The sequence below is a fragment of the Mus musculus genome, chromosome 18 (assembly GCF_000001635.26).
Source record: "Mus musculus strain C57BL/6J chromosome 18, GRCm38.p6 C57BL/6J".
Taxonomy (NCBI): Eukaryota; Metazoa; Chordata; class Mammalia; order Rodentia; family Muridae; genus Mus; species Mus musculus.
This window is the reverse complement of record NC_000084.6, coordinates 77,237,910-77,260,294: the sequence shown is the minus strand read 5'-3', so window position 1 is coordinate 77,260,294 and position 22,385 is coordinate 77,237,910. Positions and strand designations below refer to the sequence as shown.

General features: G+C 50.7%; 1 protein-coding gene across 5 annotated transcripts in view; it reads right to left on the bottom strand.

Moving 5' to 3' along the window:
- Window positions 1-4,844: 4,844 nt before the first annotated feature.
- Window positions 4,845-22,385, bottom strand: part of St8sia5 (ST8 alpha-N-acetyl-neuraminide alpha-2,8-sialyltransferase 5) — a 69,604-nt gene continuing 52,063 nt past the window's right edge. For 2 of the 5 annotated variants that reach the window (NM_013666.2, NM_153124.2), the window contains 5 exons: window positions 18,105-18,191; window positions 14,084-14,228; window positions 11,746-11,858; window positions 7,186-7,278; window positions 4,845-5,929 (listed from right to left, as the gene is read on the bottom strand). In NM_013666.2, the coding sequence (NP_038694.2) occupies window positions 5,461-5,929; window positions 7,186-7,278; window positions 11,746-11,858; window positions 14,084-14,228; window positions 18,105-18,191 (907 nt within the window). In that variant the 3' untranslated portion in view covers window positions 4,845-5,460. Of the gene's footprint in view, window positions 5,930-7,185; window positions 7,279-11,745; window positions 11,859-12,621; window positions 12,691-14,083; window positions 14,232-18,104; window positions 18,192-22,385 lie in introns of those variants that run through there. The other 3 variants (XM_006526430.4, XM_006526429.4, XM_006526431.4) reach the window with 2 other exon arrangements.

The following is a 22,385-nucleotide window of genomic DNA, read 5'->3' as shown; positions in this document are numbered from 1 at the left end:
GACAAAGAAAAGCTGGTGGTACTTTTTAGAAGTCTCATGCCAAAATCAGATGTTTCCAGAACCATCTACCCATGACAGAGAGAATATAACAGGTCAGGACCACAAGTCAAAGGACCATCCAGGACAGTGGTCCTCAAGTAGAATTAGATCCCTTGGACAGCTTCAGCGTGTCCCAGAGTACCAGAGAGCTTGAAACCCTAGTAGCCCAGGTCCTGTCTTAGATATGCCACATGGAAGTATTATAGGCTGGGGTCCTCATGGACTTCAGAAATCCCTGGAGATCACCACAAGCCAAGGCTACTTCCTGCCGTAGCATGATGACTCTCAGCCTCGACACGGGTGACCACTTGGGGAAATACTGCGAGGCTCTGGGGAGCCACTGTGCCTGCCCCTGGGAGGACAAGGGTGTGACAGCACGGTTTCTTTGGATTGGGAGACCTTAGGGCAAAGAGCCATCTCCTGGCTAGAGGGAGACGCTACTGATCTTTGGCTGCCATAGCCAAGTTGGACGATGGTAGTGGTTGACTTTTCCCTTTTGTCTTTGGAATGGAAAAAAAAATGTTTAGAAGAGATTATGCAGGAGAAAACAGAAATTTCTAACAGGCTGGCAAGCTACTCTCACTGAGCTCATAGTCAGCCAGGGCAGAGGAGCTCACTGGCAAGGCTGGTTCAAGTTTGCACATGCTATGGGCAAAAGGGCCCAAATCTCCGGACAAATAATGTGTGGTTCCATTTACACAAGGACCTTAGCACAGCCAAACTCAGAGAGAAGAGTGCAGACATTGGTGGCCAGGAGGCAGGGTGTGTTGTCATTTCACAGTTTTGGGGTTTTTATTTTGCAAGGTGAAAAGCTCTAGAGGTTAGTGGTGGCACTTGCAAATAATGGAATTTTAAGTTTATTTTTTTTACCCCACATTTAAGACAGGGTCTCTACATCGCAGCCTGGCCTTGAACTTGCTATATAACTCAGACTAGATCCAAACTCATGGTCTTCCTGCCTATGATTCCAGAGTGCTGTGATTCTAGGTCGCAGGGTTACAGGCACCAGGTCGTGGATGTTCTTAACACTACTGTGTGGTGTGGCTCTGTGTCAGTGCTGGAGGCACAGAGAGGAGCTTGGGTCCAAGCCATCCACCAAGGGTCTGAGGACAGTTAGCTGTACGCTCCGCTCCGAGGATGTCCTAATGGAAGTCTGCTGGTGGTCGCCACAGAAGTCTGCTGTTTGCCACAGAAGCACAGAGGGGAGAGTGTGTGACTCGTCCATAGAGGGCAGCACATACCAGGAGTCATAACCTAACATCATTTGTAAAAGTGACCAGAGGCCTCCAGAAAGACAGCCTTCTTGTTGTGACACGGTTTATATGGCTTGATTTTAAAACAAACAAACAAAATACCTTGGACTTTTCCGTACGGGCGGCAATGGACGGCACAAAAGGTATTCTGAAATGCTAGTTCTCAGAACGCAGGAGGCTCCCCTCAAGAAAGCCTGAGTTACGGCAGTGGCAGAAACAGGGAGGCAAAGTACTCAAGGGATGTTTATGTTGGAATTGGGAACCAATAAACAGAATGTGAAGAAGTAAGATGTCCGGGCAGAGAGAACCCGCGCTTACCCGCGCTTGTCTGTGCTGGTGTTGAGCCAAGCCTTGTGCAACACTGTATCACCTGCTTGATCCTGGAAACACCAGTGGCCTGGGGACCTAGTCTGTTTCAGAGGATAAACCCCAGCCTCCAAGGGCCTCAGGGGCTCCCCAAGGTCACATGTCTACTAAACCATGGGCGAAACTCTGAGTCCAGACCCTTTTACCCACATCTGTGGGGCACGGCCAGGCTGAGGTCTGAGATTCCACGGCGAGGCCACTGCTCAGAAGGCCCCGGTGAACATGCTCTTCCTGGTGCTCCTGGGGAGGGCTGGCCCGCAGGTGAGGGCAGCAGGGACTGGTGGCTCTCAGGACACATGGTTTCAGCAGGAACACTGCTGTTAAGAGAGCCCTGAGGACGTGTCACAGAGCATGATTGACTGTGGGGAGGAGGGTAGGGAGCATTCAGAGGCTGGACCATAGGAGGATGAAGCAGCAGAAAAGGATGTTAAGGCCCGGGAGCCAACCTCATCAAAGGTTACCTGGCTGCCAAGGCTGAGACCTAAGGAACAGCACCTTCTTTGGCAATGGCTAGACTGCTGATGTTCAGGATTTGGTTTGGGCTTGTGTTTCCTTCCTCTTCCTCCCCTCCTCCTCCCGCTCCTGCTCCCGCTCCCCCTCCCCCCTCCTCCTCCCTCTCTTCCTCTTCCTCTTCCTCTTCCTCTTCTGCCTCCTCCTCCTCCTCTCCCAGATAATCCGGAATCTGGTCTGGAGAGCCCGCCACATGTGCTTCTGTGAGTGTTTGTCAGAGGCTTCTTTTGGAGTCTGCGCACGCACGCACGTGAGAAGAGCCAGAGGGCGGCTTCCATCTGCACCCATCCCCCGGCACATCGAGCAAACGCCACACACACAGTACGTGTGTACCCAGTGTGCGCACACACAGTAATGCCCAGCGATGCATGGCAGAGGTCAGTAGGAAGCTCTGCGGCCTCTGCCTCCTTCCCAGACTCTGCAACCACGCCCAGGGTTGTCCATGCCTCTCGGAGTCTGGGCGGAGATGCACTAGCAAAATCACCAGAAGGTTCCAGAAGCCCGCCTCACCTTGAACCTCCTTCCTTTCTGCCTGCCAAAGCACTGAGTTACCCCCTTGCTGCTGCTGCCGCCACCATTGCCTTTCGAGCCTGGACTTGCATTTAGCACGGAGGACTACACAGTAGTTGCTTGGTTCGTGGGGAATTGATGTCCTTGATTTAGAATTTAATTGGTCGTGTGAAGGAACACAGGCAGAGGGGTCTCCTGAAATCCATGTCCGTGTCTCTTTGGGCCTTTGATAAATGTTACATGTACTGGCCATGTATGGTCTGAGAGCCAGGTGACTTGGGCAAGCCTCTAGCTTGCCATGTGCCCTGGGGAAAGCCGCTCACCCTGTCACTTAACATGGGCCCCTTTCAGGCATCTCTACTTGCCCCCAAAATGTAGCAGTGCTCCTAGTTCCCCTCCAGGGCAACAGTGCACTGGGTGTCAAAACTGTTGTAGGGGTCAAGGCTGGAGAGAGGCGCCGACAAGCAGAGGCTGCCTCCATCCTGGACCCTGGGTTTGGAGTGCAGTCCGTGAGTTCTGCAAAGCTCTCCACTGGAGACCTGGCCATGTCATATGCTCAGGTCACTACACCTCAGCCTCTCACCTGTACCATAATGGCCTCTTTACCCGAAGGGGTCTTCAGTGAGGCTGGGGAAAGTGGTCGGCACTGGGCCTGCCACAAGAAGAGAGTGCAAATGAACAGGGGTTTTCATTGTAAACACTACTAGCAGCTTAGATGTACATATCACAGTTGTCCATCGTCAGCAGTCGCTGTGGAGAGCCTACAAATCCTTCTGAAGCCAGTAATTGAAGGGATGGATGCTGAAAGTGACCTCCTGAGGGTTAGGGGAACGGTGTCTGCCTTGAAACTCATAGGCAGACGTGCCACCATAAGCCAGGAGGGTGTCCTAAACCCTCACACAAAGGCAGGCATGGAATGGATCGGGATGGGCCATCCCCAGCTCCACTGAGGGCTCTGGGTAGGACATGTTCTAAGCACCTTGGCTAAGGAGACCCTGACATCTGAACAGGCTCTTGCCCATCTATTCCCCAGCTAGAGGGCTTTGTCCCTGGCAGACACTCAGTCTGGCCACTGAGGTCACCTTTTTGTTCTAGGTCTGTCTCCTTAAGTGGGACAAATCCGTTCTTATGAAGCCTTCTGGTTCTGATTTCCCATGGGTTCGGCTAGCTGCGGACATTGGCTGCAAGTCTCAGTTAACATGCATCATTCTCAGAACTCCATCCTTGGCAGAAATAGCCAGAGCCCAGAAAGTCATCCGCCGCCCCTGTCCTTGTGTGGTAGTTGCCCATTTACCTAAGCACACTACCTGGCGTGCTTTGGCAGCTGCACCGTGACCCCCATATCCTGCAGATTAGGGATTCGAGCCCTCCTGGGGGCCTTTCAGTCAATCAGAGCTCAGAAAGACAGTACCCAGACAGCTGAGTGTGGAGTGAGCTCCAGGCACCTGCAGGCCAGAGCCCAGGGGAAACGACCTCAGAAAAGTCAGAGGAAGGAACCCAAGCCCGTCAGAAGCCTCTGGCTGGCTCTCTCCTGTTCCTCAGCAGAGCCTATGCCCGTACCTGCAAAGTGAGGTCAGGTGGAAGGCCTGCCCAGCGTTTTCTCAGAGCACCTCGTCAGAGTGGCAGGCAGGGTTGAAGTGTGGGCGTGATTTGTCTGCTCCTCTGCAGAAGTCAGAGATGATTCTTCTGTCAGAGTTCTTTCCCTGCACAACCACAGACCAGATCAGAACAGGCTTTCTAAAGATGTCTAAAGAAGGGAGGGAAGAGAGGAAAGAGGAAGAAGATGGAGAGAGGGACGGAGCCAGAGAGAGGGCATGCAGGGTAAAGCCTTCTCCACAGACATTCCACAGTTCCACATAGCAATACAAGTGACCATTCGGCACCATAGCACTTAGGGTGGACATACGGGAAGCAGCTGGAAGGGATTTCGGATGCTGATGATATGAACCATCAACCTAGGCACAGCTGATTTCCTTGACCCCAGACTTGGTGAGTCCCTGGGTTTGAAGACGGCAGGTGTACCCTGGGTGTGCCCCCTTCACGAGAGAAACAGCAAGGATGTTGGTGTCAAAGCCCCAGCTAGCTGCCATCCACTAGGCTCACGTGACAAGGCGCTTCCCAGCCAGCGACTCCTATTCAGGAACACAGTTTAACAAGATTCTGCAGTCTTCAGGGACATAAAGAGGAACCGATCTTTATAAATAACTCCTGATTAAAATGGAGCTGAAAATAGGGAGACAGAACAGGAAGCAAATTGCTAAGCACTTATTGAGTCGATAACATTGGCTTGAAGATCTTAGTGCAAATGGCTGGTCTGGTTTATTTCCTTGTTGTCAAAGGTTAAATGCAGGCTGGAACCTAGAGGCACCAAGGCTGTGTGTGTCCAAGAGCTGTTTTAAGGGGCATGGCTCTCAGCTCCTGGACTCTTGGGGATATGCTAACACGGGGGTTTTGATTAGATATCCCTGAAGTCTTTTGAGCTCAGCCAGGTGGTGTGACCAGGACACTCACACTGTCCCCTGGAAGGGATGGTCTCTGAGTTGTGAGATTCTAGATGGTGCTTCATGGCTGAGTTTCCCCATGTAAAACTTGGGCAGCCAAAGGTCTGAGTGAGACCTGGATCTGTGCTCTATCCTGTTAAATGAATGTTTCCCTGTCTCCCTCCCCAAGACCCAAAGACAACCCCTAAATCCTTAGGGAGTGACAGCAGCCATAATGGCAAGGTCAAGGAATCCTTCAGGGAGAAAGACAGGAGTCGAGACACCCATGGCAGGCCTGGTTTTCAGCAGCAATTGCAGGTGCCTGTGTGCACGCGAAGGATGCCGCGGCTGTGCATGCGCAGGAAGGTGAAGATCTCCGAGGGCATAGCATGGAAACCCGGCTTGGGCTTGACGTTGTCATAGTAATGGTGCGTGATGAAGAAGCCGGAGGGGTTCATGGGGAAGGCCCAGAAACCGAACAGGTGCACCTCCTCGCAGAGCTCCAGGGCCGCGGTGACCAGGATGAGGCCGGTGCTGATACGCCGCGCGCGCACACCCAGGCTGAGCCAGTAGCGCGACACACTGCTCAGGTACTGCGGGTGGAAGAAGTAGACCGGCTGCCGCGACTGGAAGTCGTCCAGCATGTATTTGACTCGGAAGGATACCAGGGTGTTGCGGACGTTGTAGAACGCTGGCAGCAGCACTGAGGCGTTCTCGTACCTCTGCAGCACGCTGAAGAAAGGCCGCCGCCACTTCTCCAACTTGTGGAACCTGCAGGGCAGCAGAGTGAGCAGCAGCAGGCCCTGTGCGTCCTGGCAGCCCACCCCCACCCCACCCCCCATGCCCAGCCTCACCCTAACACCCCATGTACCCCACCCCTCACCTCCCACCTTCCACCCCCCTTCTCCTCCCACACATAAGGCTCATAGGGCTACCTAGCCTCCCCTCTCCCACCTCCCTCCTTTCCTTGTGTGTTTGTTTATTTATTCATGGAAGGGGCGCACACATGACAGAGGTCAAGTGTGGAGGTCAGAGGACAACCTGCAAGAGTCCGTTCTCTCCTTCCATCACGGGGGTCCTGGAGATTGAACTCAGGTCAGAATGGGAAACAAGAGTCTTTGCCCACTGAGCCACCTCATGCCTCCCAGGAAGGTGGCATTTCTCAGAGATTTTTTTTTCTAATGGGCACAGGAAAAGAGATGATCTGGGCTGAATAACTAGTGTGTGGCTTCAGAGAGACCAGTGTTCAACTTAAAAGGGTGAGGGCAGCCAAGGAAGGCATGGCTGGGAAGTGGAGCCTCCCTTCACAGCTCTCTCTTCCCTAAGGTTGGCGTGACCATCTGACCCAGCCGCCTGGCATGCCTGGGCCCCTCCTTGGTATCTTGCCTCCTGCCTACATGTCTTCTCTAGTGACCATCCCTCCATCTGCAGTTCTCTCTGTCCTCTGAAGGCTCCTGGCATCTGACATAATTTAGCCACTCCTCCCGTCTCTCCTCTCTCTTACCCACCCTCTAGCCAGGCTGACTATATGCAGGGGTTCCAACATACTAGCTTCTGCAGGCCTCTCAGACAGACCTGCAGAGGCGAGCCAGAGGAGTACTGAGATCTTTGCATGAGAACCCCTCCATACCTGGATACTGCTTGCCTCACCCCAACCCCAGCACACCTGATGGGTTCCTGACTTAGCAGTTGACATAGCAACTGCTCAGACCTATGCTGCCCAGAAGAAATACAATATAGGCTCCCCATGTGTGCAAATGAACAAGAAATGAGGGAAGTTACTAAATACATCATGTTTTATCCCAAATATAAAGATGCTATCACTTTGGCATATGACTAATGCAAAAATCAACGGGATGTGTTAAATCCCTTTGTTTGTATTAAATCTTTGATACCCAGTGATGAGTTCTTCATGTAGACAGCTGGCACGTCTCAATCAGGACCAACCATGTTCCCGGTGCTCAGTGGTCACAAAGTAACCAGTGGCCACCAAAAGGCAGCACAGCTCTAGGGAGCGGACCACTCACCTGTCAATTATGATGCTGGGATTCACGGTGACTACATCTGTCTTCTCTCCCACATCTGTGGTATATATCCCTGAGATGGGGGGCAGGTTGCACCTGCAGAGAGACAGCCTCACATAGTCAGTCAGTCACCTGCAGGTAGCTGGGAGGGAGAGGGGAAGGAAAGGATGTGCTTACTGTAGGTCAGACAGAGGCAGTGAGCACCAGCTGGGCAGGACCTCTGGGGCTGGCTAAGAGACAAAGGTCATTTCTGCACTGTGTCACAAACAGAACATCAGAGAACTCCATCCTTAGTTCTCACGCAAGTTACAACCATGGAGATATTGAAACCATCATCAAAAACAAGTCCTTGAAAGCTGTGTCATCCCTGGGCCTCTGTAAGGGTGTGTAAGCAGGAAGATGCAGGACCATCCATCCCCTTGTTTGGGGGACTCAAGTCTTCTCTGAGGAAGCTTGAGCTGAGGGAAGGGATTAGTGAAAGTCAGCCGGCAGAAGAACCAGAGGCCTGCGGGATAGTAGAGACGCCCGCTGTTTGGAAATGCACTGTTGAGGCTCAAGAGTTGCAGGACTGTGTGTGGTGTGACCTGCAGAAATTCCCTAAGGTAGGAAGAGTGGGGTCACCAAGGCAACCGAATCCCAACCTCTGAAACTGGGAACATGTGCCTTAATTGGCAGAAGGGATACTGAGATTGTGCTAAGGATTCTGAGATGGGGGGATGATTCTAGATTAACCAAGGGGCTCCAGGGACATCCCAAGAGTCTTTAGATCGAGAATTTGGTACGACAAATGTGGGGGTTTGAATGTCATTGGCCCCAGGCCCATAGGGAGTGGCACTGTTAGAGGAGGTGTGGCTGTGTTGGAGGAAGGATGCCACTGTGGAGGCAGAGTGAGATCGCCTATGTTCAAACTACACCCAGTGTGGCACACAGTTTCTTTCTGTTGCCTTCAAACCAAGATGTAGAACTCTTGGCTCCTCCAGCACCATGTCTGCCTGCACACGGCCACGCTTCCCACTATTGACGATAATGGATTAAACCTCTGAAACGGTAAGCCAGCCCCAATTAATTGTCTTCATTTATAAAATTGCTGTGGTTGTTGGAGTCTGGTCACAGCAATAAAACCCTTCGACAACAAGGAAGGTCTGTCGGTCTGCAAGGCAGGGTTCTCTAGAAGAGCAGAACTCATAGAATGAATATATGTGTTAGGATGGCTTACAGGCTGTGGTCCTTCTAGCCTTGGTGAGACCCCAAGAAACACTGTGGCAACTTCTGCATGTAACAATGTTTCTTGGGGTTCCCTCAAATCAGCGTCAATTCAGAACCAGTATCCCACAGACCCTGGAAAATCTGATTGTGTCCTTCCCCCAATATACAGTTACCCTTGTAAAAGAACTTGGATCCTTCTAATGAAGGACAGGAGGAAAAGGCTAATATAAAACTCTTAGGTATTTTATCAAGGACCTTCCGCAGGTGAACCTGGCTATCCCTCTATTCAAGGGACTCTGGGTCTGCAAACTGGCTCAAGTCTGGGCTGAGATTCCCTTTGCTACAATCCTATGGAACATTTCTTCCACTTGTCAGAGAATTCTTCCATGTATTACAGACCAAACCAAAATGCAGAAGGTTTCTTATCTGTCTCATGCCTGGAAGCGCCATGATTGATTAGTCAGTATCAAAGGTCCATCTGAGTCACTTCACCGTAGAAATTGCTTTGCCTGTGCTGCCATAATGGGCTAGGCCATGATGACATTGCTTTGTATACGCTGCTACCTGTCGAAATGACTAAGATTGCCTTTGGTGACTCAGTGCTACCGCCTGGCCTCTGCTACTCTGAGGCTCAATTAAACCCATTGCATTTAATTCATCTAAATGAGCAGCCGCGTCTCTCACCCCGAGGTTTGGCACAAGAAAAGGAGGCAGCAATAAAGCTCTACAAACGTGCTGGTGCCCCTCTCAGCAGTTTGTGTCTTATAGGCTTAGTGGAGGGCATGTGTTCTGGGCCTTCCCATTGTGGAGTTAGGTTCTACACAGTGTACCCACTCTAGCACTGCAAGTTCCCTGAGCCTAAAGTCCTTTCATCAACACTATGTCAGGGGATATCAGACATCTCCAACTCCTTTTCAGTGCGTCATCTTTTGGCAAATGCTCCAGCCAACCATTCAAACAAACTTTCCACACCTTTTTAAAAATAAATAAAAAAAAAACTGTGCAAACTTCCATATTAAACCTAGAATCTCCACTCTACGGGCCCATATCAATAAACTCAGCCTGATCCAGTTTTATGTTCCTCCCATTATCCCATCCCCTTAAAACTCATTTCTGCACTCGTTCCCCTGACTTCTGCTTGAATGGATTAGCAAGCGCACTCAGCTCTTCAGTAGTGTAACCCCTCCTCATGGACTTCACTTCCTTTTTGCCCTCTAGGAGCCTGCTTGGCCTTAAGTCTGGTTATAGGTCTGAAGGCAACCATTGGTGGGCCCTGAGGGGCATCGGTATTCAGCTGGCATCTCCTTCAAGGAAAGTCGATACTGGCTTAGCATACAATGAAGGATTAATTTCTTCAGTCAAAGATGGAAAGGGTAGTATTTCAGTGGGTGAGGGTGGGAATACATCTTGTAGCAGGGGGAGAGACTCCTTTCTCAGGTGAGATAAACCCTTGAGAATCTGAGGGTTCAAAGTTCTCAGCTTCAGTAGGGTCCCCACACACACATTTATACCTTGAGTTACAAGATCCCACTCTTAACAATGAATGTAATTAGGGCTGGAGAGATGGCTCAGTGGTTAAGAGCACCAACTGCTCTTCTGAAGGTCCTGAGTTCAAACCTGAGCAACCATCCGTAGTGAGATCTGACGCCTTCTTCTGGTGTGTCTGAAGACAGCTACAGTGCACTTATATATAATAATAAATCTTTTAAAAAATGAATGTCATTCGTTTAATCACTGACACCTTCAGAGGCTGGGACTTGAATTTTCTCTGTAATTTTGGCCAACCATATAATGAGGGTTTTTGTTTGATTTTCCACAACTTGAGCCCTGTGAGAAGATTACCAGAGGGAAGACTCTCTTCCAGGGCACACTTAGAAACCTTTACACTGTTTATGTGCTCTGAGGCAGGTCAATTTTATCGAAGTTCATTGCTGTCCTTCGCTGTATTCTGAGACACTACAAGTAGGTTAATTTCATTACTGAGCCCGGTCTTTCCCTTTGTCAATTCGTCCAGATGCTAGGAGCAATCACACAGAGTCCACATTTTTCTTTTTTTTTTTCCTATAAATTGTCAAAAAGTTTTGCATACAGAGTCATTAAATGTGTCGTCTCTCACAATTGGTAAGTCAGGATAACCAAAAGTATTTATCTCCTTAAGTCTGTAAAATAGTTCATAGCGCTTTCAGTAATCTATGAGCTTCTGAAGGTGTTGGCAAATTGGAAAACCTTTTCCAGATACTTTTTAAAAAAATCCTTATATTTCTGTTGTTCTAGAACCATTTCTGATACCAAAACCTGTTCTCATTCAGCTTCTTATATCATGGGGGAGTCATATATAAATATACGGGGGTTTATTAGAGTAGCTTACAGGCTGTGGTTCAGCTAGTCCAAAAATGGCTGACTACCAATGGAAAGTCCAAGAATCTTGTAGGAGTTCAGTCCACAAGGCTGGGTACCTCATCTGGTCTTAGTATATGCCAGAGTCTCCAAGAAGTGGGCTCTAATGCCAGTGAAGGGATGAACTTGCTAGCCATATTAAAAGTGGGTCTTCTGCCAACTTGGAACCAAGCCCCCCTAGGGATCTATCCTGTCTGCAGACACCAAACCCTGACACTGTTGCTGTTGCCAAGAGGCACTTGCTGACAGGAGCCTGGTATGGCTGTTCCCTGGGAGGTTCTGCCAGCATCTAACCAATACAGATGCGGATGCTCACAGCCAAGCATCAGACTGAGCTAGGGGACTCCAGTGGGAGAACTGGCAGAAGGACTAGAGGGACAGAGGGAGACTGCAACCCTACAGGAAGAACAATGTCAGCTAGCCACCCACCCAGAGCTCCCAGGGACTAGACCACCAACCAAGAAGTGTACAGGGAGTGATCCATGGCTCCAGATACATAGGTCGGAGAGAATGGCCTTGTCTGACATCAATGGGAGAGGAGGCCCTTGGTCTTGCGAGGTTTGATGCCCCAACATAGGGGGGATACTGGAGTGGTGGGGTGGGAGTGGGCGGAGGAGCACCCTCAGAGAGGTAAAGGGAAGAGGGGAGAGGGTGGGAGGGATGGGGGTGTGTGAAGGGGTAACTGGGAATGGAGATAACATTTGAGGTGTAAATGAATGGAATGATTTAAATAAATAAATAAATAAATAAATAAATAAATAAATAAATAAATGTGGGTCTTCCTACTTCAAATGATTTAACTAAGGGGAAAAAAAAAACCTCACAGGTCTGTCTAGCCACTTGGGTTTTAGTTAATTCCAGATACAGTCAAGTTGACAATGAGGAGAGAGAACATGGAAGGTGGGTTGGATGGTGCATGACCGTAATCTCAGCAGGTGCCCCTCCAGGCAGCTCCCTTACCGGAAGACAAAGTCAGCACTGTTGATCTCCTTCCCGCAGCCGCTGTTCTTCAAGATGCCGCCATTGCCCACCACAGCACACTTCTTAAACTGAGAGCGGTAGTAGGGCATTTCCTGGAGAGGAACATGCATGGTGTCACAGCCAGTGTCACCCCACCTTCATGTGAAGCTTCAAAGCATCCCTGCCCCCCCCACCCTCCCACCCCCCCCCACCCCTGCACAAAAGTCCCCTCTAAGTTCTACCCAACGAGGGGAATTCGACTCAACAACCGAGGAGCAGAAAGGAGAGGCCTGCTGCTTTAGGTGACTCTTCCTCCCAGTTCTGACACCAAGGAGTCTGCAGGAATGCCCTGCCTGCCTGTCCCTCCCCACCTCCGCGCCCACCAGCCAACCAATTGCTGAGCATCTCTCAGGGAGCTCAGGCCATGTCACATGCTGCTGTGACTTGCTTAAGACACAGGTTTATCTGCCATCTGCCTCACACTCTGGGCCTTGAAAGACCCACCTAGTGCAGGTGACTCAACTCACACCACCTTTTTCCAGGACTCTGCTGCACCGTCCATTCATTTCCTGAGCCTGAGTCCCACCAGATCACTCTGGTATCAGCAGTTGGACATTGTATCCCGTTAGCATGACCCCTGACCCGCTAAAACATGCAGGGCATCCTATAGCTCCCCTTCCAGAATATAACCATAAATGTACTCTTGCCACCCCCGCCCCTTTCTGCTGAAGCCACACCACCCCAGCATCAGAGAACCATCTGAACCAGCCCAAAGTACAACTTCTGTATGCCCTTCCCAAAGAGCTCAGATTTGGGCATCTGTGCCAGCCCTCAGCCTCAGTGGTCTAAATGAGTCATGGATGTGGACTTCCTTACTCTGTAGCCCATGAGCAGGGAGCTATGACGCTATCACCGACCAGCCCACCTTCATACAACATTTCTGATAGTGTAGATGGATCACAAGCAACCAAACCCATGCCTGGTCTGAATCCCAGTGTCATAAAGAAATTATGACTTTAAAGGGGGTGGGGGGGGGGAGATCACTGAGTGTTACAGTAACAACTGGCCAGGCAAGAGGTGCCTGCTGGAATAGCAGGGGCAAATCTGAAGTGGAGAAGACCAACCATGTTCTGATTGGAGCTGTGTCCCACCGCACAGAAGGGAATTCGCATCTAGTCCTACAAACCTGGTCAAAGGGCCATGGCTGCGAGGTCCTAGGGCCCACTTAGGAATCTATAGCTGTTGGTGTACTGAATACACAGGATGTGCTCATCAAATGGCCTTCTAAATAATTCCATGTACCCCTATAAATAAGTGTTAAGGTCAGCTTTGCCAACGCTTCCTCTGCAGTGGGCAGTGCGTGCTACTGCAAAGATAACGATAACGAGTCAAAGAACTGAGAGCAAGTGACCGTTTATGGCCTGGAACATGTATACCACCTTCTTCAAGGCTTGGGGAACATTGTGGAAGGGAGAGGGGACACAGTGGAGGAGCCAGAGGATGGGGTGGGGTTTGGTGGGATGCTGTCTTCTGGTCTTCTGGGTATCTGGGCAAGGCATGATGGTGGCACTCTTGAATGGACCAATCAACATGGTGTTATGCAGTGGGGATGTCCATCCCTCCCAGAGAATGCACAGGCAGTTAGCGGTTGCTAGGTAGGGTGCTCATGGGGGTGGTTGCTATGCTCCTGTATGTAACTAAGTTACTAAGTTACTAGAGTTACTAAGGAGAGAGGATGGGAAGAGACTCAGGAAGGAGTAAGGGCATGGGAAGGGAACAAGGAGGTCAGTGGTGGAGGCGATGGCAGGAATATGATTAAAATACATTCTAGCTCTGTGTGAAAATGGCATAATAAAACCAATCACTATGTGTAACTAGTAAGTGTTAAGCAAAGGCCTTTTTACACAGTGACACCAAGCACCAATCCGATGTGGCTGACACTCAGGCCTGGGCCTGCTTTCCTCTGTCACGTGCTTTGTATTACTCTTCTCTTGTGCCTGCCTCAGATGAGGGATCAAGGTGCGATTAATCTCTCTTCTAGATAGCTGTGGAATGTCCTCAGCACACAATTTTAATCTCTCTCTCTCTCTCTCTCTCTCTCTCTCTCTCTCTCTCTCTCTCTCTCTCTCTCTCTCTCCTCCCCCAATCATACAAACCACAGCTAGATGGTATTGTCACCCCCCAGGCAGGACTCCTCTGGAAGCCCAGTGGATGGGCTACTGGGCTGAAGACCACGGATTGGACAAGACCAAAGCAGCTGCATGCAGAGTGCAAAGTATGAAGATCTGGGGTGCTCCCACAGACCACCCACCCCTCTGAGACCGTGTCAGGCATGTACCTTGGGAAACATTTTGAAGATCTCCTGGTCGATGTGATATAAGCCGCTGGATTCCACCTCATACCTGAGATTCGTCTCCACCGGGGTGTTCTTCTGGGTGGTGAAGAGAAAGCTGGGGGCATTGCAGCACCTGGACAAGGTGGACCTGCTAGGCATGGAGACAGGGGTGACACTGGGCAGAGCATGGGGGAGGGGGGCTTCCTTCCTATCCCATTCCCACGCTCACTTCCAATCCACCTCTCAGCATCTTCCTGGCGTCTGGGCTCCTCTGTCTCTCTAGGACTTCCTACTGGGAAACTCTCTGCCTGCCAAACTTCCGTGACGGCTCTTCTCCTTGAAGGCCATGGCACAGGCTAGTCATTCACTAACCTTCTCAGACCGGAAGGAAAGGCTGGATACCAGGGCCTGGGCCTCTCTAAACCTCACACAGCATTCAGCTCGCGCATGTTCCAACGCCCTGTGCCAGGCGAGCCAGCCGGGCCATGGTCGGTGCTCACTCAGCTTTGGCGAGACTCCCCTCAGAGCCCCACCGCTCCAGGATCTGTTGTTCTCCTCTCATTCATCCACTGTCCTGAAGCCAGAACTCTCTATGGTCTCAATCCCTAAGACCAACACTCGACAGAACTCTCCTCGTCTCACAAAACCAAGGCCTGTATGGTGACCAAAAAGTACTGGCTGTTTCTGTCATTCTGAAGCTGACTTAGGAAGAGGGCAGGGCCAGACTGGGGACTCTAGTTGGTACCGGCTGCCTTCCTGCAGGAAGTGGAACATGACTCCTGAAAGAAGTATCAGGGATTCAGTATAGAAATAAAGGAGGGAGGGAGGAAGGGAGGGAGGAAGGGAGAGAGAGAGAGAGGGAGGGACAGTGGGAAGGAAAGGGAGGGAAGAAAGGAGAGAGGGAGGGAGGGAGGGAGAGAGAGAGAAGGAGGGAGGGAGAGAGGGAGGGAAAGAAGGAGGGAGACAGGGAAGGAGAAGGGGAAGGGGGAGGGAGGGAGGGAAGTTGGTTAGTTAGTCAGTTAGTTAGTTGGTTAGTTAGGTGAAAGAGCCCTGACATTTTTGTCTCAGAAGCAGCTAACGCTAGCTACAGCAGGGTTAAAGTTCAGACACCAGATTTAGAAGAAAAGAGTCGAAGAAGCCCGGGGAAACTGAGGCTATTGAAGTTTTCTCTCCAGACCTTTCCAAGAAGGCTCTTGATAGGGTTGGCAATTTTACACCCCCTGTTTTGGAAACTTAATGGGTTCTCACTGTGGCCATGGGCACAGATCACTCTCTCCCTGAGTTAGAATGGAATACACACAGCTCCAGGCTTGGTCCCCTCAGGGTCCAGGCAGTCTGGGGGGGGTGGGGAGCACTTCTCCACCGCACCCTATGATGACCTCTCTCCTCCGCCCTGGGCAGGCCCAGAAGGAGATACACACAGCTCCAGACCCAGCGCCCTTAGGGTCCAGGCAGCCCTGGGAGATGGATCACCTCCAGAGAGCCCTGTGAAGATCACTGGTAGGTCCTGGAGGAGGTCTGGACTGTTCTCCTGAGCTCTGGGGTGGAAATATGAGTCGGTACTTAATATCCAGAGGCTGGGACTCTGTTTTCTGCTCTGTGGCCCACATCACTGGGTCCCAGTTTCCTTGTATATAAAAGGCCTCTTCTGTTTCTGACCCTCTATATAAATTCTATGACTCCAGCTTGGCCAAGCCTAAAGGTTAAATGTTAAAAAAAATTTTTTTTTAATGATTACACATCTTGCTGAGAAATCTTCACTGGGAAACCAGCGGGCTGCTAGTCATAGAGTGGTCTATCTATGAAGGATTGGATTTTAGAATGTGACTAAGCCTTCCAAAGAAAGGCTGGGGCCTGGCAACTGAGGTCAGCACTATAAAACAGCATCCAGACCTTTCAGCTTTGCTGATTAGAAGCAGTCTTGTCTGCTGTGGTGGTTTAAATAGATTTGCCCCCCCCCCCACCCCCCGTGGACTCCTATGTTTGAATGCTTGGCCCATGGGGAGTGGCGCTATTAGGGGATGTGGCCTTGTTGGAGGAAGTGTTTCACTGTGGGGGGTGGGCTTTGAGGTCTTTATGCTCAAGTTCTGCGCACTGTGGAAAGAGAGTTTCCTGCTGGAAGCCTCTGGGTCAAGATGTAGAACTCTCAGCTCCTCCATCTTGTCTACCTGGATGCTGCCATGCTTCCCACCAGCGAGATAATGGACTGAACCTTTCAAACTGTAAGCCAGACCCAGTTAAGCCATCTACCAACTAGAGAACGGCCCCACATGACACAAGCTGACATGTGACTAATGTATAAGCCAGAATGGAGACGGCTGCTGTCACAGGGTCCTCTCCTGTGACTGGAATGCCAATGCCTCGCTCGGGCGCTGTACTAAGCTCTCGCCAACATGGACAGAGGAGGAGCTCTCCGTTTCTTCCAGAAGCTTGAAGAAGAGAGAAGTGAGAGCCAAGGGAGGCAGCTGATGGCCCTGGGGGGCTTTCTGTTCAGAACATGGCAGGGCCGGATGTCACCTCCTTTCCCCACTCCTAAACCCATTCCACCTTCCTCAATCCCTAAGACTCTCTGCTCCTCATAGCCTCACTCCACAGGCTCTCTGGCCCTCCCCTCCCCCCTCCCGTCCCCTCCCCTCCCCTCCCCTCCCCTCACACATGGAGCTCTGTGTTCCTCTTGCTACATCATCTCTCTCATGTCAGCATCATCTTAGATGGGCTCTCAGTTCCAACTAAGCCTGGCCCATGTCCCTGCACCCCTCCCCCCCCACCCTCCCCCTCCCCCCCCCACCCCCTGTTCATGTTGGTTATCTGCTTCCATGCGTCTGAGCCTCCCCTGCACCGGGGGATGTCCACAGGAAAGAGCATACTGCCATGCTTCAGATGCCTGAATCTGTTCTCACACCACTAGAGCTTTCAAGGCAGGTGAGTCTCCTCTAACCAGGGCTCTCACTAGGATTCTGCAAGCCTCAGCAAGGCTATGATACCTGCTCACTGGGGTTCATTATATCAAAGACTTATGTTTCTAAAAAAAAAAAATTCATACTACTAACCCCACACACCTGTAATCTCAGCACTTGGGAGTTAGAGGTAGGATTGTGAGTTTGAAGCCAGCCTGGGCTACACAGTTAGACCCTGTCCAGAGAAAGAAAAAAGAAAAGAAGAGGAAGGACAGGGGAGGGGAGGGGAGGGGAGGGGAGGGGAGGGGAGGGGAGGGGAGGGGAGGAGACTTCCTGGTCTGGAATTACCACAAACTGAAATTACTGATAAGGAAAATACAAACTCTTGGTGACACCTACTTTCTACAGCCTCCTGTGCAAGACTCCTTCCTGTCAGTAGCTCCCCAGTTCATTTAAACTTGAACCTGAATGGCTGAAACCCAGTTGAGGCACAAGCTGCCAGGACTACATCAATTTCTTAGTGTAAGGTCTACCTGCCCTGGAGTGATACCACAAGCTGGCAGGAGACTAGCAATGGAGAAAACCCCAAAGCGCATCATTAACAAAAAAGCATTTTTGGACGCCTCCCATCCGTTTGGCTCCTGCAGAAGAGCCTGGAAATTCAGCTACTGCCTCTGTTGCTGCCTGTTAATTGTGGTTAGAGAGCAGTTAAGAAATATCAACGGCCAGGCCCCGACATCAGGCAGGAACATGGGATTCCAAGAAGGTGGGTAGAGCCACTGTCCCAGGACAGGGAAGTAGGGACAAAGAGATTGTAAGGACTAGCTATGGGGGGACCTTAGGCAAGCACCTCACTTGTTGGAGCCTTGGTATATATCAGCCTGAGGTAGAGGTTGTGGGCCCAACCAGGTAAGGCACAGCAAGGGCCACAGCCAAGAATGGCGGACACTAGATGACCACATGGTGACCTGGCCACTGCTCGCATTCCTAAGCCCCTAGGGTCCAGCTTCAGACAGATGCCCACTGAGAATTGGGTGTGACAGGATAATGGGCATCTGAAGAGGTGGCAGTGGTGACCCACACCACGAGGAGGAAGGGCAGATAACAGCAATGACGAGGCGACGTACTTGAAGAGGCTGGCTTCCGCGGTGTCCATTGCCCATTTGCATATCTGGAGACTCTTCCACCTTTCGAAGAGTTCAGACTGCTTCACCCTGTGAGAGCAGTGAACAGGGCAGAGGAGGAGAAGGTCAGGCTGTACCCACACGGTCCCTGAAAATCCACCTTAGTCCATATCTGCACATCTTAACCACCTTCACCTCAAGCAAGTCGACTTTCACACATGCTTCCCCTCAAAGGCTCACCATACTCTCAGAAAACTCTCAGTAAAGGAAACAAGACCACTTCCACATCAGAATGCCTGCCCAGCCCTGCGCTGCGCAGAGCACTAGGCTCACAACCATGGCGCTCCCTCCCCAAGTAGGTCAGGAGGAGGAGAGAGACTTGAGACTCTCTTCTGAACAACTCCAGGCCCTTGTGATGCTGGCTTTAAACATCTCTGCACCAGGATGTTCCCTAGCACTGTCAGGAAAGGGGACGGTGTCTAAATAGGTGACTCTCCCTTACACTGAAGCCCACAAAAGACGATAGCTTTACCAATTATAACTCTACCGTTACATCAGCCTGAGCTCCAAGCTCCCTCGGTGCTGAGATGCACAGCAAGTGTCTGGAAGGGCTTTGTGGGGTAGCACGCCTGACCAATGAGCTCCTGGATGGACCAGAGCTCAGATCAAGTCTACTTATTGAACGCCTCTACTTGGCCAGGTGTGAAAATACAGGAGTAGATGTGGCGCCTCCATACTTGCATGGAGGTCCCAGGATAACAGGGAAGACTTGTTTCAAAGAAGCACAGATCGCCTTGTCTGAAAAAGGGAGGAGAAGCAGAGCCAAGGACTAGGGAAGCGACTGCCTCGTGGTTGGCCAGAACTTTCTTGGAGAGAGGAGCCTTGCATAGAGTCTTGAAATGATGTGTATGTGAGCCACCGTGCTAAAAAGTGCAGCTCGGTTAGACTGAGTACAGAGGCCCTTCGGCAGGGGCATGCCTGGTAGTTAAAGGAGCCCCCTCTTCCTGCCTAAAGCAAGCCTTCCTTGTGGCTTCCTCGAATCCCCAGCAGCCCAGCCGGCCTCGGCCATCAATCACAGGGTGGCACCCTTGCTCACCCACTGCTCCTCTCTCCTTACCTCTGTGCAATTCACAGCCCCCTAGAGCAGGATTGGCAACTGCCTCAAACACGTCATAGAAATGCAGCAGTGCCAACCCTTCAGGCCAGGGGCCCAAAGCTTGACTGTACCCAGGATCCAGACCTTATTCTGGGTGTCTCCCTTACCCTTGTTACCTCCTAGTCCAAGGTCAAGGCATAGACACCCAACCTTGAACCCTGCCTCCCTCCCTAACTCAGTATGACCTGGGTAAGTCACTGAGTCTCTCAGGACACTGTTGCTCTGTCTGAGAGATGGCTCTCTCTCCCATGCTCAGCCCTGCTCGCTCCAGAGGTTGTTGGAGAGAGCAAATGGAGTCACGTGTGTAAAAAGCCACTATCTATACAGATGCAGAACACCTTCACCTTCAAGATGAAGGGCTGACCCAGATCTTCTCTCCTTTCTCTCTCTCAGCACCAACAACATGCCAGAAGAAAAACAAATTATTCAAACCTGCCAGGATAAGAAAAAGTGTGACAGGGACAGCTGCCTCTGTGGAAGAATGCTCTCAACAGGCCCACAGAATGAGAAGAGGCCGAGTCAAGGATTACAAAGTCTCCTCCCCCAACCCCCACTTCCCAAAATTCTAAAACCAGGGGCAGTGGACAGAGGCATGGCCCAAAAACTGAGAATCAGTAAATGGCCGTGAGCCATCAGGGCTGGGACCAGAGCTCAGTGTTAGAGTACAAGCCTATCCTGCAGGAGGTCTTGAGGTGGACCACTCCTCCTCCTCAGGACTGAAGAGAAAGCAAAGAAACAAAACCATTCAGTCCAGTTCACGCCCTGCAACTTCCCTAACCAGATATTTGATGTCCGATGAAGTGGGGAACTTCATTCCTTTCTAAAGTCCACAGCATTCCCTGTTAAAGATGGGAGCATTTTGCTCCTTCATCTCCAACTTCTTCCGACACAGAACTAGCAGCTTCTAATTGTTTTCCATTTGAATATGAACAACCAACAGTAACTGAACCTCCCTGGAGGGGACAGAACAAGATAAACTACCAGGTAAAATGACCACAGAGAAAGCTACTGTAAAACAGACATCCTTGATGTCCCAAAGATATCCAGTACAATATCACTGCCGTAGGCAAGGATGCTCTAAGGACAAAGCTCTGGAGAGAGTGCATCAGAAGGGCTGCAAGATGGCAATGAGGAATTTTATCAGGATGGAGAAGCAAAGGAGCAAAAGAAAAATGACAGAATTAAAAGACGTGCAGATCCTATCTCCAAAAGATACGGCAATTAAAGACATCGGACATCCACAGCCACCCTCGGAGAGACAGAGGGTGGGGGAGAGAAAGAGAGAAAAAGAGAGAGAGGGAGGGGGGAAGAGAGGGGAGAGAGATTATGTAAGCATGAAGGGACCCAAACCCTTCTCTCTCATCTACTGCTTCCTGGGACTTGAGAACAGACTGAAGTAAGAGGAACACAAATCAGCTCTGGGTTCTAACCAGGAGTAGCTCTAACCTCAAAGGGCAAAGGTGATGCCAACAGCCTTGTCTTTTGTGGCACAGGACCTAGAGACACTTAGCTGATAGAAAAACAAAAACAAAAACAGCCAACTCAGGTAAGCCATCCATAGAGGAGCTAGAACTAAGCAGTGTATCTTAGATTAGTTTGTTTTCTAACACTAAGACTAAACACCCGAGGCTGGACACACTGACAAAGGAAAAGCTCTGTGTGGTTCAGAGTTTAGAAACTGGAAGTTCCAAGATCAGATGGCGACATTGCTTCACCCTCTGGCGAGGTTTCAGAAGCTGTCATGGGGCATGACAGAAAGCTTGAGATAGTTAGGAGTCAGGTTTAATCTTTTATAGCAACCTATTTCCACCCCTGAATTCCACCTGTGTGTCCGTGCATGTGCATGTGTGTACATGTGCACACATGAGGGAGTGTGCATGCTCGTGTGTGTGTGTGTGTGTGTGTGTGTGTGTGTGTGTGTGTGTGTCTGTGTGTGTGTAGTGTAGTGTAGTGTAGTGTTCTTGTGTACCTGAACACACACATTCAGATGCACAGGCATATACATGTGCATTTGTGTGGAGACCAGAAGTCACCCTCGCCAGAGCGCAAAGCAATGTCGCCATCTGATCTTGGAATTTCCCGTTTCTAAACTCTGAACCAAACAGAGCTTTTCCTCTGTAAGTGTCCAGCCTCAGGTGTCAGGTGTCTTCCTCAGTGACATTCCACCTTAGTTATGAGGACAGGGTCTATCACCGAACCTGGAGCTCACTGTTTCAGCGAGACTATCCAGCCAGGGGAGATCCAGAGACCTTCCTGCCCTGGGGCTACATTAACCCTAAGGATCTAGCTGCCTCCCTCTAGGCCCCACTTCTTAAAGTCTCTAGCACATGAACTCTTGGGAGCAAACCACAGCGCCCTTAAGCAGGGAAAGGTGAGGAGGGAGTTGGGTTGGAAGGAGAAAGGTGAAATCCTCACTTATCAAAGCAGAGGATCTATGAACGAGGGGAGAGTGAGCAAATCTCCATCAGCATGTGTGCATCCCTCAGATGGATAATGGTGCTTACCACAAGGAATAGCTGAGAGTCCAAATAATGGAGCTAGGCTGAGAAGGCTGGGGCAAGCTCTGGACTGTTAATGCTGTATGCTTTTGTGATTCACCTCATCACACAGGGAGCCTTGCCGCCCTCCCTTGTTGCCCCAGGTCTTCCAGGGCCTGTGATATTTACCTACTCTGTCTGCACCCCAATCTCCTCCACTTTCTCCACCCAGTGTTCACTGTACCCCACATCCTGAGCCTGCGCAGTGTCTAATCCAGAGATACTTGGGCTCAGGACCTGACTTCACTGAGCCCCACTTAGGAGAGGACACAGCCTTTTAAAAACCGTTCTGGATCTGAGCTTTGCAGGGTACAAAGGACCTCCTAGCCCAGAGAGTGGACCATTTGCTAGTGGCTCTGGCTCCAGGCTGCTCTGTTTGACCTCTTTGCTGGACTTGTCTGTACCAAGCCCAGCTCCACAAGGATAGAAAAGGAAGCCAGAGAGGTGTGGCCGTGAACGACTTGTGGGTGTGAACATGAAGCGGCAACCGAAGGTTTATTTTTTAAAACAGACACAGGACTAGGATCTAGCATACATAATTTGGGCAAGAATAAGCAGCAGACATTTTCATAACGAATCACCTCAGAAGAA